At 38.9% G+C, this 15,830-nt stretch overlaps 1 protein-coding gene across 4 annotated transcripts; it reads right to left on the bottom strand.

Moving 5' to 3' along the window:
• Window positions 1–95: 95 nt before the first annotated feature.
• On the bottom strand, window positions 96–15,641 carry xrn1 (5'-3' exoribonuclease 1). Of its 4 annotated transcripts, none has more exons than XM_085929640.1 (40): window positions 15,396–15,641; window positions 14,299–14,531; window positions 14,077–14,174; window positions 13,784–13,893; window positions 13,584–13,694; window positions 13,417–13,502; window positions 12,976–13,063; window positions 12,718–12,880; window positions 12,105–12,172; window positions 11,497–11,634; window positions 11,236–11,405; window positions 10,809–10,898; window positions 10,346–10,502; window positions 9,650–9,769; window positions 9,404–9,573; window positions 8,942–9,059; window positions 8,519–8,614; window positions 8,212–8,315; window positions 7,937–8,071; window positions 7,667–7,829; window positions 7,059–7,172; window positions 6,866–6,964; window positions 6,657–6,772; window positions 6,275–6,421; window positions 6,093–6,182; window positions 5,772–5,907; window positions 5,590–5,643; window positions 5,137–5,269; window positions 4,959–5,028; window positions 4,562–4,757; window positions 4,405–4,470; window positions 4,212–4,295; window positions 3,875–3,955; window positions 3,535–3,678; window positions 3,269–3,389; window positions 2,745–2,917; window positions 2,482–2,595; window positions 1,905–2,010; window positions 1,572–1,759; window positions 96–1,373 (listed from the first exon to the last, which is right to left on the bottom strand). In XM_085929640.1, exons 1-40 carry the CDS (start codon window positions 15,468–15,470, stop codon window positions 1,080–1,082), a joined length of 5,019 nt encoding a protein of 1,672 aa, XP_085785766.1. In that variant the 5' UTR covers window positions 15,471–15,641; the 3' UTR covers window positions 96–1,079. The 4 variants fall into 4 exon arrangements, with proteins under 4 accessions (XP_085785766.1, XP_085785767.1, XP_085785768.1 ...); XM_085929641.1 differs by having other exon boundaries at window positions 4,405–4,467; XM_085929642.1 differs by lacking the exon at window positions 4,212–4,295.
• Between the last annotated feature and the right edge of the window lie 189 nt (window positions 15,642–15,830).

Raw genomic sequence — 15,830 nt, 5'->3', positions numbered from 1 at the left:
CAATTAGGTTTATTGAAGCAGTCGTAGGCAACCCCAAAATCAGGAAAAATGAAGCAATCATCAACACAAATTTGCCATTCTCTGACACAGCAGTGTTGGATTTAAACTTAAAATGGACATTTAATTACAAACACTTTTAAAAAAAAAATACATGCTTGAGTTGTCATATTTTATTAAACCTTAACCTTTTGCTCCAGAATAGACTTAATGTCAATATGGCATGTGAACTCCAAATAGCACCCAAAAAAATTTAAGCAAGACAGCGGCTTCATATGTTCACTGTAACATTGATATCAATACACCCAAATGAAAAAAATAAAAAAAAACGAGTTAACAATTTGCCAGAGGAAAGTACCTATCAGCCATCCATAAAATTCTATAAAAGGAAATTGACTAATTGAATTTTTTCTGCTTGGTGAATATGCCCACATATTTATTCTTTAAGATTGACACATAACAGACCTGGTGAAGAATAATTTTGAAAGCATCTCACCACAGTGTGAATATAAATTCTGCATTTCCGTTGGTTGGTAGTTAAAATATCAACACCATCATTATTTTACTAATATTCAGGAGGGGGGGGGGGGGGGGGAGCATTTCAACCATCATAAATGAACTTAAAATCTTGTAGTGGCATTATAATTACAACTATGCAATTTTTTTTTTTTTAACTTTTAGGTTTGCAGCCAAATTCCTAAAATAAAAATAAAAAAGAGCCACTCGAGCAAATAAAATCACAGCAGTGAGAGCTGGGAGCTGCCACTTCTCATTGGGGAAAAACTTCAGTTCATCTCTGTAATACCGGTGTCAGTTAATTGGAGAGTCGGTGCATAGTTAAAGTGAACTTCGAGATGTAGGGCTTCAATTCTGTGAGTCTGTTGCCATCGTTGCTATTGTGAGATTCTCATCTTTGTCAAATCTGGAGGCCAAAATGCAAAGTAAGGAGCTGTATAATTTTTTTTTTGCTGCAAAAACCTGACTCTTAAATTCACAAGGAAGTGATTGGTATATCAATCAGCCAACGGAGCAACTGCAATATGCAGCAGAGGTGCGAGCACACATGCTGACGCGCATCAAGTTCACTGGTCGGACACTCGAGCTGCCTCAAAGTTCACGGCCAGTTTCCTGTGCTTCCTTTTGGAGGCGGAGCCAGGGGTGTGGCCCGAGGCCGGCCTATTTTGCCGAGGAGGCGTGGACGGGTGGGTCATGGTTACAGGAACCGTGTTTGCCGGAGCAGGGTGGTCTTCTCTGACGGGTTGTGACTGGCCAGGAGGCGTATCCTGGCCTCGTCGGGCTTTATTCCTCTCTGCGTTCTGGGCAGCTGAGTAAAACTCTTGGGATTTCTTGTTGGTAGACATTCGCTTTTTCGTAACCTGTTGGTGTTCAAGAGCACGACAACATTTTCAGAAACACACCGAAGCCTAGTTTTTTTTTTTTTTTTGGTGAAGGATTGTTGCTCTTAATGAATCAAGTAATGTTCAAATTTGAATCTTTTGATTGTGTTTCATTCAGCTGAGGGGGAAAAAAAAAAACATGTTAAAGCCAAAAAGTTTACCGACTTGTATGCTGACCTGTAAAGGGATGAATTGATGATGTGAGCCAATGGGCTGAGTATTGACAGGCTGTGGCCTTGAGACACCTGGAAACGTTCCTGCTGCTCTGTAGAATGCTGGGTTTTGATGGGGGTGAGGGTGGGGTGGCAGGGGCATTCCCCACATAGGGGGGGGAGCGCAACCCCGCTGGGGCATCAGCAAGCCGCCTACGGAGAACAATACAAGTGCCGTGAGCAAATTCTGTTCCAGTCATTATATTGCTTGATAATGAAAATATAAGAAGAATGGAATGGAAAGTTCACTTGCATTTTTCCTCTTAGCAGGTGTGATCAAATGTTTATGTGGATTTACCTGGCTGGTTGTAAACAGGAGGCATAGCTCTGATGGCTGGAGACTGCAAACGCGACACTCCATGGAACAGAGGGGGTTGAAGAGGGAAACCTGAGCCCAGTGAATTCTAACAGGGGAAAAAGTTTGACTGTTATAGATTCTCTCTCTTTTTTTTTTTTTTTTTACTAAATAATGCAACGTGAAATGACAGAAAACAAATCTAATCCGAGGTTGCGTCGTGTAGTATGATCAACTACTGAAAGACTACACAACACAATGCTCAAAATGTTTTTTCTTTGCAGAGCAGTTTGCAAATCAACAACCGAATTTGAGGGACAACTTTCTTACACTTTGTTGGTCAAAAGTCTTTTTTTTTTTTTTCTTACAGATAAAACTGGGAACTGAAGCAAGGATTTTATTTAACACTAAAAATATATGACTATATAGAAAGATTTTTTTTTTAGTCAATATATAGAATCAACACTCAAATTTACAACATGTATAACAGTAAAGTTTACTTTATTGTCTTGAACCAAAGCGAAATAGATTTTTAAAAAGCTCTGATGTAATGTAATTTTATCAAAACAGTTTGTCGTACCAGTCGCTGTAAGGCAAAGAAGGCAGCTTTCTCCTTGGCTTCGTTTTCTGATTGACACTGAGGCCCGTGAAGAGTCAAACCGTTGGGCAGCTTAACCTGACACACCGCAACACCCTGCAGACACAGCCAATGCCATGCAGAATGTTGAAGGACAAAATGATGGATCTCAATTATTTAGTTGATTTTCTATTATGATCAAGTATGACACATTCCAGCAATGCATTGTTTTGTTTCAAATCCACGACATTGTATTGCAGTATTACCAGTCTGTTGTGCATAAAGCTGAACTCCGGTGGTGCCATGCCTAAAGAGACACACACGCACTCCAACTCCGACACCTTACTGGCCATCAACGGGTTGGACTGGTGAACATGGGTAACAGGCACAGGGGAAGACGATTGAGCTTTATCTCCATGGGAAAGATTCATTTGTGCCGCTAGTTGAGGGGGGGAAAAAGAATCAAATATAACAACAGGCTTTAACTGTATTCTGTTATATATCTATAGACAATAAAAAAAAAAAGACTAGTTTTATTACAACAGCTGAATTATTTTGCTAACTGGTAATATAAAATTACAGTGATCCCTCGTTTTTCGTGGAAGATGTGTTCCACCTGCAAAAAAGCGAAATCCGTGAAGTAGAAACGGCACATTGCTCATAGACACTATCAGTGTGTATCTAAATGCCGTTTTCCCGCCACTTATAAACCCGCAAAGGAGCGCATTAGCGAAAGGTGAAGCGCTAAGTGGCGAAGGATCACTGTACTGCTTAGATGGAAATAAGGTACCTAATTTTTTGGACTTTCTTCTCTTGTTTTGTTTCTGGTCGTTAGCAGTCTCCTGAGGGGCAGAACTTCCTGTTGCAGTGCCATCAATCTTCAGCATCTCTTTCAACACCATTGTGCCCTTCTACAAGCACAGTCAGTTGGAACACTATCTTAGTAACAATGGTGCTTGCCCACACATGTTTTTGGAGTAAAGGGTCACTCTAATTTTAGAGATGGGATTCACAAAAGAAATATCCGTTTTCTTTTATTGCAAGGCTGATACTGACCATTGCAAAGGACTGCGGTGACAAAGGCTCATCGGATTGGGTGGCGGTTGTTTGGACAGGAGCTGGAGGAAGATTTGTAGGACTCTGTTGGCTGTCCTTGGAAATCTTAAGGCTGGCTATCAGGTCCTCAAACTCAGTTGATGTCTGATTGAATAAATACAAACTTAAACAGCAGAAATAAAAATAGGATGACTTTGCAGCCAATTTCATACTCAAGAGAAACTTTGGTCAAACCACAACCACCTCTCCTCCCCGTGTGTGTGTGTGTGTGTGTGTGTGTGTGTGTGTGTGTGTGTGTGTGTGTGTGTGTGTGTGTGTGTGTGTGTGTGTGTGTGAATACCTTGTTGACTGTGTTCTGCTGGGGTAAAAGTGAAACGCCATCTTCGTTTTTCTTCAACAACTTAATGAGACCACCGGAGGGCTGCAGAGTACACACAAATACACAAACTACATTTTTCACTCTACTTATTAACTTTTACAGATCATGTTTTACACAAACATGGTTGACCGACATGATTTGCATTTGCAGGCCACGTAAAATTGCGCGGCAGGCTACATCTGTCCCCAAGTCCGTGAGTTTGAAACTTGTGTCTTCTATGATGCTAGTGACAAAAATCAGTGCGTTATGCTCAAAGCACTGTGCGCAAAGACAAACACATGTGTAAACATGAGCTTACATCATTTTGGCATTGAGCAGGAGGTCTTTGGGAAGCACCGGAGTCACACAAAGACTGCCATATTCTTACGTAAGAGTCGTTATTCTACAATGACAAGTGGACAAAGTATAAAGTCTAGAGAGAAAAGTCGTCTTTGTCTTTATCTGTTACGAGATGCAGTAATGTAATGTTTATCCCGGGTATATAAACTCACCTTGTCCTGTTGCTTCTGCATAGCAGCCTTAGAATTTTTGCTGCCTTGGTAGGCTGGTCTTACCTGCTATTCGGTAAAACAAAGAGAATGAGGGGAAGAAAAAAAAAAGAAGAAGAGAGATTGCAAGAATCGTGACGAGATAAAAATAATCTCTTACCTGCGTTGATATAAAGGGTGAACGTGGAGAGTGGTTGAGGCTGGCGAGATGATGATGTGAGTTGACGTTGGTGGCAGCAGCAGGTTGAGGGTTGATAATGGCGGTGAGTGTGTTGTACATGGGATCCATTCGGGCCCCATGTGATTGGTTAAGTAGCGCACAGGGCGGTAGGCGGTAACAACGAGGTGATGTGCACCTGAGGATATCAGAAAGTCTTGTCTTAGATCTTATCAGCATTATATTGAACATCCTGACACAAGGAGCCATGGAAAGCAGGCAGGACATGCCAATTGCTGTCATTAAAAATGAGTAGTAAACTTTTTACTGTCATTCTCACAACAATTGGCCATGGCTGTACACTTCTCATGACGTAACTCATCATATTGGCTCCAATTACCTGATATTAAGCCCTCCAGCAAATTCCTCATCAAACAGCACCTCATAGAGAACCTCGTCCTCGCGCTCAGCTGAAAGGCAAAACATGCACAATATTAATGACATCTTCATCATTTATTTTATTTCATATTTGTCTTCCAACAAATGAAATTGAGGAGTTTGAAATGATGTGTCATCACCTCCTTTAATGCCAATAACAGTGCCTCTGAGACCCAACGGGACAGTGAAGCTCTCTCTGACATTGATGACACGGTCAAACAGGCGATATTCTGCATTGGGGTCTGGCACCACACCGTGTTGCTGCTCCAAGGGCTACATGGAAATATGAGAACATGGATGCCTGAGAGAAATTCTAAACTTGTGCTACCTCTCAGATTTGCATTGCCATTGAAAACCCAACATGATGGATGCAAAGATGATGGTGACTTATTTAATAATACAAAAGCATAAGAACATAGCCATATATGTGAAGCAGGAACCTAATATCCACCAATGTATCAGACATGCCTCAAAGGACAGTAATCTGAAAACTATGGGAAGACATCTTTAAGGTAAATAAGCCATTTGGTGCAATTACAAACAGTAAAATTACTTGGACAGACTTGACCATTACAAAAGAAAAAAATACAAACCCTAAACAGGAGATGCGGCTTTACGGTGACTCGAACTTTCTTTGTACTCTTCACCTAGGTTACATGATAGGCATAAAAAGGAAAAATATGGTTAAGAGCTGAAACAAACGAACAATAGCGCAGAAAAGAATATGAGTGTGTGTGTGTGTGTGTGTGTGTGTGTGTGTGTGTGTGTGTAACACCTTGGCTTTCTCCACAGCTTCCTCAATTTTCTCGATGATTGCGACGTCCAACACTTGCAAGTCACATGACGTTCTGCTGATAGAGCTGACGGGGTGATTTTTCAACCATGTCACGATTTCAGCCACCTTTTCTGCCCTGTAAATATTTGCATACATAAGATTTAAATTGACAACTTTGTGTCATGATTTGGTTTTTATCTGAGGTTTACCAAGTATAAAATGCCTCCAAGGAAGGACTATATTATTAATTATTTTATTGTAAATAAAACCTATTAGGTACACTGTTTGTACATGCGGGCAAGTACAAGTATATGCACTGACCCATTGTGTTCTTCCCCGGGCCAGATGTCGTCTTCATAGAACACATCATCATGACTGTTTCTTGCAACAGTGTCAAACACCTCAGGAAATCTATAAAAATATAAATGATAGTATTTTAAAATACAATATATTTCCAATAAATGATTTAAAAATCACACTTGAATGGCAATGTTCTGTTTTACCTATCTAAGTATTCGGCTAATAGCTCCTCCACAGCAGCAGAGTAAAGCCATTCCTTCTCAGTTCTCTTAGTGTACCCTGGAACTTCCTCATTCTTCTTGTTAAACTTCAGGTTCAGCCCAACATTCCCTTTTTGCTCTCCACAGGGGCTAAAAATGCATTTGCAGACATAAAGCACAAATGGCTTAGTCATGAGGGTAATAAAGGTACGTTTCTGAAATACATTGGTATACAAGGGGTAACAAAATACCGTCATTTCTGTAACATCAAGCACATCTGAATGTGACATGCACTCGTAAAAAAGAAAAAAGGTATGTATACAGAATAATACACACTAAGTGAAAAAAGATAGTGGCTTATAGTCTGGTAATTATAGTACTGTACTTCTTTTTAGATCCTCTGCCAATGAAGATGCTTCCAGAAAAGCGTGACACAAGGTAGCCGCTAATACCAAGCCGGGATGCCACAACGTACCCAGGGCTGTACTTTACACAGTACTTCTATAAAACACAAAAGACAAATACATTCAGAAAAATCAATTGGAGACATACTTTTAATTTGTGTGTGTGTGTAATAATGTATGTATGTCTTACATGCTGGTTTTGGATGAGAACCTCTAGTTGGGGCTCAGTTGGGATGTGGAAAACCACACGCACACGGCCATATTTGATGACGTCGCTGGAATCTTGCACCTGTTCAGAATGTACAACGAGCGATGGAAATGCAGTTGCAATAGTTGGGGTGAGATCCAAAGTTTTAGAAGTGTAGAAATTGCAGTTAACTGACCTTGCCCATGCCAGCATAGTAGGGGTTTCCCACCATGAAAACAGTGGTTAGTGGAGGATAGAGGTCTTCTAAGCTCTTGAAGCAGGTCAAAGATGAATAAAAGGCCTCAATCTCCTAGAAAAAGTGAGGCCAGCGATTATCAGTGCAGTGGATGATAATGTACATGACATTAGCAATGCTTTCATCAAGATGAATCATCATTTTAAAATAAACAATAAATTCTGTACTTTTCGGACTATAAGTAGCTGGTTCATGTCTGTTTTTGGTGTTGGATTTTGCCAAATAAATTTCCACCAAAATGTGAGTTAAACTCCGGAGTGACTTATATATGTTTTTTTTCCTTCTATATTGTGCATTTTATGGCTGATGCGACTTGTATTCCGGAGCGACTTTTCATCAGAAACATACGGTAATATGAATGAATGAATGAATGAATGAATGAATGAATGTCTTCATCACAAAGGCTTGACAAAAATGTGTTTGAGAATGGAAGAGAGAAGCTAGGAAATGCAATTAGCTTTGGCAAATGACCTTGGTTGCATTACTAGTCAACAAGTACGTTTACTAGTCAACTAGTTAGCAATAGTTGAAACTTGTGGAACGTGTACCTGGACGACAGTCTGGTAGGCAAAAGGAAGGACCTGCTTAGCCCACTGTTTCTCCAACTCGACCACACCGTTCGACTTTGGGATGTATTTTCTTCCTGTCAGCAGTTGTCCATATAAAACCACTGTCGTTTCATTCACTTTGATGCCTTTCCTCTTCAGGTAGCTGCAAAATATGAGATTGGGGATGAATGACAGATGATATAATGTATGTAATTGAAGAACAGTTTTTTCATTATTTGAAAATGATTTTTGCTCGTGTTCGAGCCTTACTGTTCTGTTATTCCTTGGATGTCTTTTATCCAGTCCCTCTGCTCCTTGTCTAAGAGGTAAGTGATTTTGGTCGGTGGAGGGGTGGAAGCCCTGTTGTAGACTCGTTGGACCCCTGATGGTTCTTCTAGAGAAAATCTTAGAAGCATACGAATTTTTTTTAATTTAAGATGATCCTAACAAACTGGTCTATATTTGTGCTTGTTGATGAATGAAACTTTCTGCATTAAAAGACCGTAAATGAATCTTTGCCAGGAAAAAAAACAAAAAACTTTTACTTGGTGTCTCCATCTGACACAGCAATGATGCGTGCTTCCTCCAGATGTGGCCAGTTTACAAAGACTGATTTGCCCAGTACTTGTTCAGCAACATCCTTGCAATGCTATAAAGAAGACAGAGCACATGTTAGGGACAGATAAGTGCAGGGAAACAACACTTCATCGTTGTGGTTATAATTTGCAAGAGAGTAGTCATTTCTAATATTGTGTACCATATTTTATACTGAAGCTAAATAACCAAGTATTAAAGTAAAGTACTTCCACATACGCGCACATTACCATTAGAAAGAAAGACAAGAGAACTCACCAGTTCTTTTTTCTGACTGGGGAGGATCTCCAGTATCATATTGTCACCTCTGCTGCTTTGTTGGAATACAACCACCCCATTTTTCTTCATACTAAACTAAAAGAACAAGTACAAATAAATAATAGAAAGAACAAGACAATATGCTTAGTGATCACAATACATCTAAATCTCATCTGCTGCTTTTTTTTTTTTTTATAGATGTGGCTGTTAAACATGACTGTCCCAATGAAAACATTTTGAGCTTCGGCCATAAGTACAGCATTTTTAAAATGCCATGCTGGTGATATACATTTGGCTGTACAGTGAATTTTTTTTCCTCAATGAAAAGTCCCATATTTTGCTTCTCCTAGATGTACTGCTCGAAATGATTATGTTCTGTGTTTGTCATACAGTCAAGAAACATAAGGGTTCTGCATAAAATACCTTGTGTTTTATGTGATGTAGTGTGGGGAATCCACAAAAATACAGCGCTGAGCGATCCACACTCCTGCCAATGTGGTTTAGTGGAACTTGCCAGGCATCCATGGGAATGTCTTCTTTCCTGGAAAACCCAGAGGCATAACAAATTAACTTGCAGTGGACATTTCAAACGAGAGCTGTTAGATGGATGCATTCCATTTCAATACACTTCTACACGATATTTATCTCTACATTCATATATCTTAGCTATACTTAATGTGGTGATGAAATAACTGCTGAGCGATGACGAGACAACCACAAAATAATGAAGACAAAGGGAAAAGACGAACGAGAATATATTTTAATTCTGCCATGCAATTACGATGGTTAATGTGATTTACGTTTGACATAGCATGATAAGATTTTATAAATCTGACTGAGATCAGTTGACCAGTGTAAGAGTCAAGAGGTGAAGTGTGCATCTACCTGACATGGCAATGGAGAATATTTGGGAAGAGGTGAGGAATGGTGGAGAGGAATGTGAAGTCTTCGTCATGGTCATATGTATATAGACCACACTCTGTATGATTATTCCTGGCTTTCTCTTCTTTTGTCAGCTTATAATTGCAGCTCTCCATGGCTGCTAACAAACACCTCTGTTACGAGACAAAAAAAAATGGAGAACATTCAAGAAAATTTGTAAAAGCATTATGGTGTTTTAATGCACTTTACCTCATCAATGAAAGGAATTAGCACTACAGCCTCCCACTCCTGCTGCTTGCCATTGAGGTCTGTTCCGAAGTCCGTAGGGTAATATTCAATAATGGGAGACGTTTCACTGGTCATCAGTTGCTGGAAAGTCAAAAGCAGTGCACTAATTAATTCCATTGTGACCACATTTGTCAATGAGGGTTTAACAACTTTGTTCTTCCTCCTGCAAGCTATATCCAAGAGTTTACTGTTCGCACGTTGGACTTTGTCTGTCACTTAAACATTGATGAAAAAAGGTTTAAAATGAAGATAAAGCGTAGTTTGTATAAAAAAAATGAATGAATTAAGTTTATTCTGGGGGAAAATTATCCTCTGAGCACTAGAATCAATCCAAAAACTGCAACAACAAATAAAGATATAGCCAAAAAGTGCATTGCCATGCGCTAGCCGTGGTGGACTGCCAAAAAACAACCAACCAAACTTACAGCATTTCTGCTTTATTTATTAGGCTAGGCTGAAAAACACTTTATTTTGAAAAGTGACCGGATTCTCTCCCTAACGTCTATGACTGATTCTTCTTAAAGGATGTCATGTTGTCTGGGTTGGGTGATGCTCATATTAAATCCACAAGCTAGCAAAATGAGTAAAACAAACAGACGCATTTGGTTGTTTTCTTTGTAATGAGGAAAAGGTCCAGTGAGAATGTGTGTGTGTTACCCTGTAACATTCAGGCAAAAGCTCCTTGCTGGCAGCGGGCAAGACTGCCAAGAGTTGCTGGAAGGGCATGAAGGGTTTCCCAAAATCAAAGGTCAACGTCAACTCTGAAATATTTCTGATGTCTGACAGGAACGGTGCATAGTGATAGGGGTAAAACCTGCCGAAACAAAGATAGTATGAATAAGCTTAACCCATTAAGCATCAAGGATGCAAAATTGTGCACCAAGCAACATACACAATATGCCTTGATCTCAAAACAACTTTTTTAAATAGTGATATCAAAAGTGAGTATCTAAAACAACTGATGCCTCATGGGTTAAAAGCAACATCTCTTTGGCAGAGTTAAAAATAAATAAATAAATAAATAAAAATTAAATTAGCATCTCACACCCCAATCTGTTTTAGAAGATATTAAGTAATAAATGGCAGGACACGGAAAGATTAAATGGGAATTTGTTCTCACCAGCTCCAGGATTTAACCCCATGATAATAGTAGTGAAGAATCCACTGGATGCCTTCGACATAACATTTGGCTTGCTTTGATAGAAAATCACTGTAAAAGAATTAATACAGACATTGTTTCAGGTCACTTTACATAGCATCATTTCATATAATATTATTTAGAAAAAAAATTTGGGAAGCTAAAAAAAACAACATAAAACCTTTACCATGAGCGCCAAGAATTGTGGAGGGCACAGCACTTATCTTAGAAATTTTTTTCTCTCACATACCCACTACAATACGTGCTTGAACTGCACTCATCTTGTGAAAAAGATTTTTTCCACATACTTGCTACAATATGTGCTTGGAAAACATCGTATAAATATTCTTTTTCAAACAGTTATGAGTGGGTGCGTGGTAGATAAAAAAAAAAAACTTTTAAAACTTACTCAGACACTACGTCGACACCCATCTTGGTCATATAGTACGTGCGCTTGTACTGTCGAAACTCAGTTTCAAATATATCATCTTCTTCCTCATCATCCTCGACAGTTGGTACTTTCCCACCGTCTGTCACTTTATCAGGTGATGTCAGGTCTACCAGAGGGAGAGAACAATCCTGTAAAACACACAAGAAGTGGAGAAATTAGCATATGTATGCAGGGAAAACACAATATTGGATACGGTTTAATTATTTACTGCCGCCCTACCTCTTCCTTGTGGGTGCGTTTACTGGCAGCTTCCATCTCTGCTGCTTGACCCGCCGCCTCATTTAGGTACTTGTTACCAACTTTACTCTCAAACCACTTCAAGTCCACAAACACCTCATTGAAATGTTCACGGTCAAACTGGACAGAGGTAGCAAAATACAATACATCAAACGTTGTTTTTCTTAATACTGAATATAGAGGGATGAGAGTGGTAAATGTGAAAAAGCACGGAAAAGTAGGGGGGGGGGGGATTTTGTGTGTGTGTATATATATGTCTGTGTGTATGTGTGTGTGTGTGTTTGTATATATATATATATATATATATATATGTGAATAAAAACACATTAATCTGCGGAATGCGTGGAAAATTCTCATCCCTGAATATAGTATTTACTGTATTTGTGTATACTATACACATACTCTATATAGTACGCACATACTGTATAAATATCTTTACATAGGACTGACACCAATATTAATTCTTCCATTCTGAACAATACGTGGATCTGCAAAATGTAATATGGGGAAATTACTTATTACTAGCACTAGAGAAAGCAATTATGTAGTACAATAAAATAAAAGTGTTGCTTTAATTCTAAAATCCAAACCTCAGAGAGTTTTTCCAAGTATTTCTCAAAGTTTCCGAGGTTAAGATGGCCATTCTCGTTCAGATAACCTGAGAACAAAAAAACAAAAGAATTTGATTCACATCACAGTGATGAGCAGTGTAGCTCGGTATGTAGGTTTGCACCCCCATGGAAATTTGCTAAATTTTGTTCGGGTATGATAGAAAGAAAATTGTTCCAATTTAATTTCATAACGATTGTTTGGTCCAAAAGGTACTTACATAATTATACAATTTCAAATAGTTTTTTGCCTTAATATTTCTTTTTTTTTTATGTATAAAAATTTTCTTGTGATAAATTTTTTTTTTTTTTTTATGAGCCCTACAGCCCTACAAGAGGCGTTACTAATTTAGTAAAGAGACGTGGACATATTTTGTCCACATTTTAAATTGTGTTTTTGTCCTACATGTTGTTAAGAAGTCTGTGGTCTGATTTGGACCTGCGGTAAAAACAAAATTGTGGTCCCTTCCAAGCTGCCCATCCCTGCTCTAGAACTTTGTCTAAGACATTATATTGTATCAGGCTTACTAAATAACACAGAATTAAAACACAGGAACGTCAACATAGAATACTTTTTTGTTCGTGACTTTCTCACCATCAAGACTGGGTAGCGCACTGATGTAAGTCTTATACAACAACGGCAAAGCATCGTGATTTATGTGAAGATGAGGAAGGTGAGGGATGAAGTCATTCCCCACAAGGAAGCTCATTAGAATCCAGTCATCAATTATCCGCTCCAAGTCATATTTAGAGCCCAACTGAGTTTATATAAAACAAAAAAAAAACATCCATCAAGATCATTTGAAATATGCAGGCTTTATGTGTTTCAAACATGATGTGTCTGTTCTCCAACCTTAGCCTCCGAGAACTCATAGTTAATGTATTCCCTCATCAGCGACAAGTGGAGCAAATGGAACGTTGTCTCCTCTGGAGCAGTTATCCTGGAAGGAATGAGACGGAGAGGATTTTTTCACCAAGGAGTTTTCAAGCACTTTAAATGACAATGTCACGTCATTTTTTCATGATTCGTTGTCAAAAAAACCTGGAATATATTTGACGATAAGTGTTGAAAACATATTTGAATACTGAGATGTAATACTGGTCAGTTTTAGCGTGAAATTCATTTTCACCATTTTGAAGCATGGCTAAAAGGGGCCCAGTGCTGCATTTGGTGAAGTGGCCGGAGTTGTCACTCCCCTACTGTATAAAGGCCATTTTCCATTGTACCGGTTCTAATTCCAAATAGCCTGGTGGTCAAGATTTAAAATTCAACCCTTAAAAAGAACATCCAAACCTTTTTTGGGATTTCTTTCCTCCAAAGCGGACCTCTTCTCTGAGTAGTGAGAAATTTGGCTCATGGCTGGTCAAACCCAACATGATCTATGAATGGGCCAAAACAACATGTGAATTTTGCCACGTTAATTCACTTTCATGTTAAATTCACATGCACACTAATCATACCAGGTCGGCATCCAGGCCATATAAGCAGTGCCGGGTGTTAGGGTCATGAAATGGCTTCGAAGTCTCTGAACGTATGAATTCCATGATCTTATGCTCGCCCTCGCCAGGGGTCTATAAAACAATTGGAAAGGCTCCAATTTGGTTAGGAAATCAATCTTGGCGAGATATTTGTTAAGACCAAAGTGTTCATTCACACGCACCTCATGGCCAGACAAGTAGATTTTGACATCCTGCCAAAGTTTGTCAGTAGAGAGTTTTTTGTGGACAAAATACTTCAGCTGCTCTTGGAGTCTCACCATGAACTCAGTGCCTAGGAGGAGATGACCAAGGATGTTAAATTTGCTAATGCATTGAAAATAACATGTTACGCTCTTGTTCTTTCTATTGTCGCCATATAAGATCAATATGAAAATGCATGTATTAAGATGGAGGGGGAAAAAGAAAAACAAACAATTGTCAGAAGTATGCGAAAAAAGGGAGGAATAGGGCCTACCTGGGGTGATGCAGTTGGAGTCGAAACGAGCTTCTGTAGGTAACACCTCTCCTTTATCCAGAGCTTTTTTGATTTTTTCTTCTGCTTCTTTAGCAGACCTTCATACACAAACACATATGTTCATGATGTTGTCTCTAAAACTAACTGATGTTCATAAAAATGTGTCAATTTAGTCAGAGGGCAAAAAAAAACTAATGATCACTTCCTTGTTATTGAACCCACCGGAATCTCCGTCCTCTCTGTTGGTTCATCTTTGCCCTTGGCGCCACACCATCAACTGCCATGAAGAAAACCTTGCGTGGCTTGATGATCCTGAAAAGTACCTCCAAGTAATGGAAAATGTCAGCAAAAATCTTTTCTTCAGAGATGCGGAAGTGAACATCTTCATCATTTGGATGAGAACACTGATGAATGATCCCATTCATATCCAAATAGAGATTGTCGAATTCTGGGATCTGAAAGAAAAACACATAATTTTGTATTAGAAGTCAATTACAAATGCTTACCAAACTAAAATGTGCGTGCGCACACACACATAATTATGGACGCACACTTAACATGACGAAACAGTTACTCAAGCTTTGCAATACATTGCATCGTTCAACTATTGGATGGATGGATTATCTTGGAAATATCTAATATAATCTATATAATGTTTACCGTAAATCTACAAGACATATTTGCGTATGTGATGGGATCGGCTCGTTTCTGAGAAACAAGCTCGGTGCTCCAAATAATTCAACGTAATGGTGCGTTTTATTTGGATGTGGTTTATATTAGTTTTTAAGCCAGTCGTATCCATTTTATTTCATCATATTTATATATTTATTACATATGTATTATTACTTTATATACATTTATTATTTACTTATATAAAGGACGGTCCGCAAAAATATTTCTGACGCGTAACCCGGTCCGTGGCGCAAAAAAGGTTGGGGACCACCACGATATAATGGCCACAACGCCGCTGTCAATCTTTAGAAAACATGATTTTCCAGACAATCTAAAAGTCTGTCACTGACTTCTAACGCCACACAATAAAAGCTGTACTCTAATAATCATTTTACACAAAATTGTTTGGACTAGAGTTGGGCTTACATGAACACTTTCTCGGCAAAGTAGATCGTTTCGCGATTGAAGACGGTAGATTAAAAAAGGATGCTACCTAGTGATTACATTTTTTTGTAACATAAAAACTAATGTAGTGCATCAAAATTTAAACATCCCCAAGTTCACAAGCCGATAGCCAAGTGCTACAGATGCTAACCTCGCTACATCCGATAAATCGGAGTAGCTGTCCGCGGTCACCTCTTTCTTACCTGATGTTCCTTGACAACTTCACTGAGACAAGGGTAACGCTCTGAAATCCATCGATAAAATTTCGGGACCCCCATATTCTCTGTAGCATTAAATTTCTTTGTGCTGCAGACAAAAAATGAGAGGGTACGTTCAATTTAATAGTTCGAAGGAACGCGGTTTTGCTTCCAGCGGCCGCAATCTAGCTAGTTGTCCGCGGTGCGTCTGTAAAATGATCCCGCCTTGTTGTTGTCGACAGTTCCTGGCTTGTAATTGTTACGTAAAGGGACGCTCAACAATACAAAAATAATTACGCTTAAAAAATTTTAAATAGGAAAGTAATAGAGATTGGTGACATGCCTTTGTATAAGATCAATCAACATTTTTTATAATTTAGGAAAAATGCCTGTTTTACAGTTTTGACACAAAAACCCAATTCATTGTCACGTTTAAATACT

The sequence above is a fragment of the Syngnathus leptorhynchus genome, chromosome 14, assembly GCF_054491065.1.
Source record: "Syngnathus leptorhynchus isolate UIUO chromosome 14, UIUO_Slep, whole genome shotgun sequence".
NCBI lineage: Eukaryota > Metazoa > Chordata > Actinopteri > Syngnathiformes > Syngnathidae > Syngnathus > Syngnathus leptorhynchus.
Note: the sequence above shows the minus strand (reverse complement) of the source record. Positions and strands in the feature narration are given on the sequence as shown.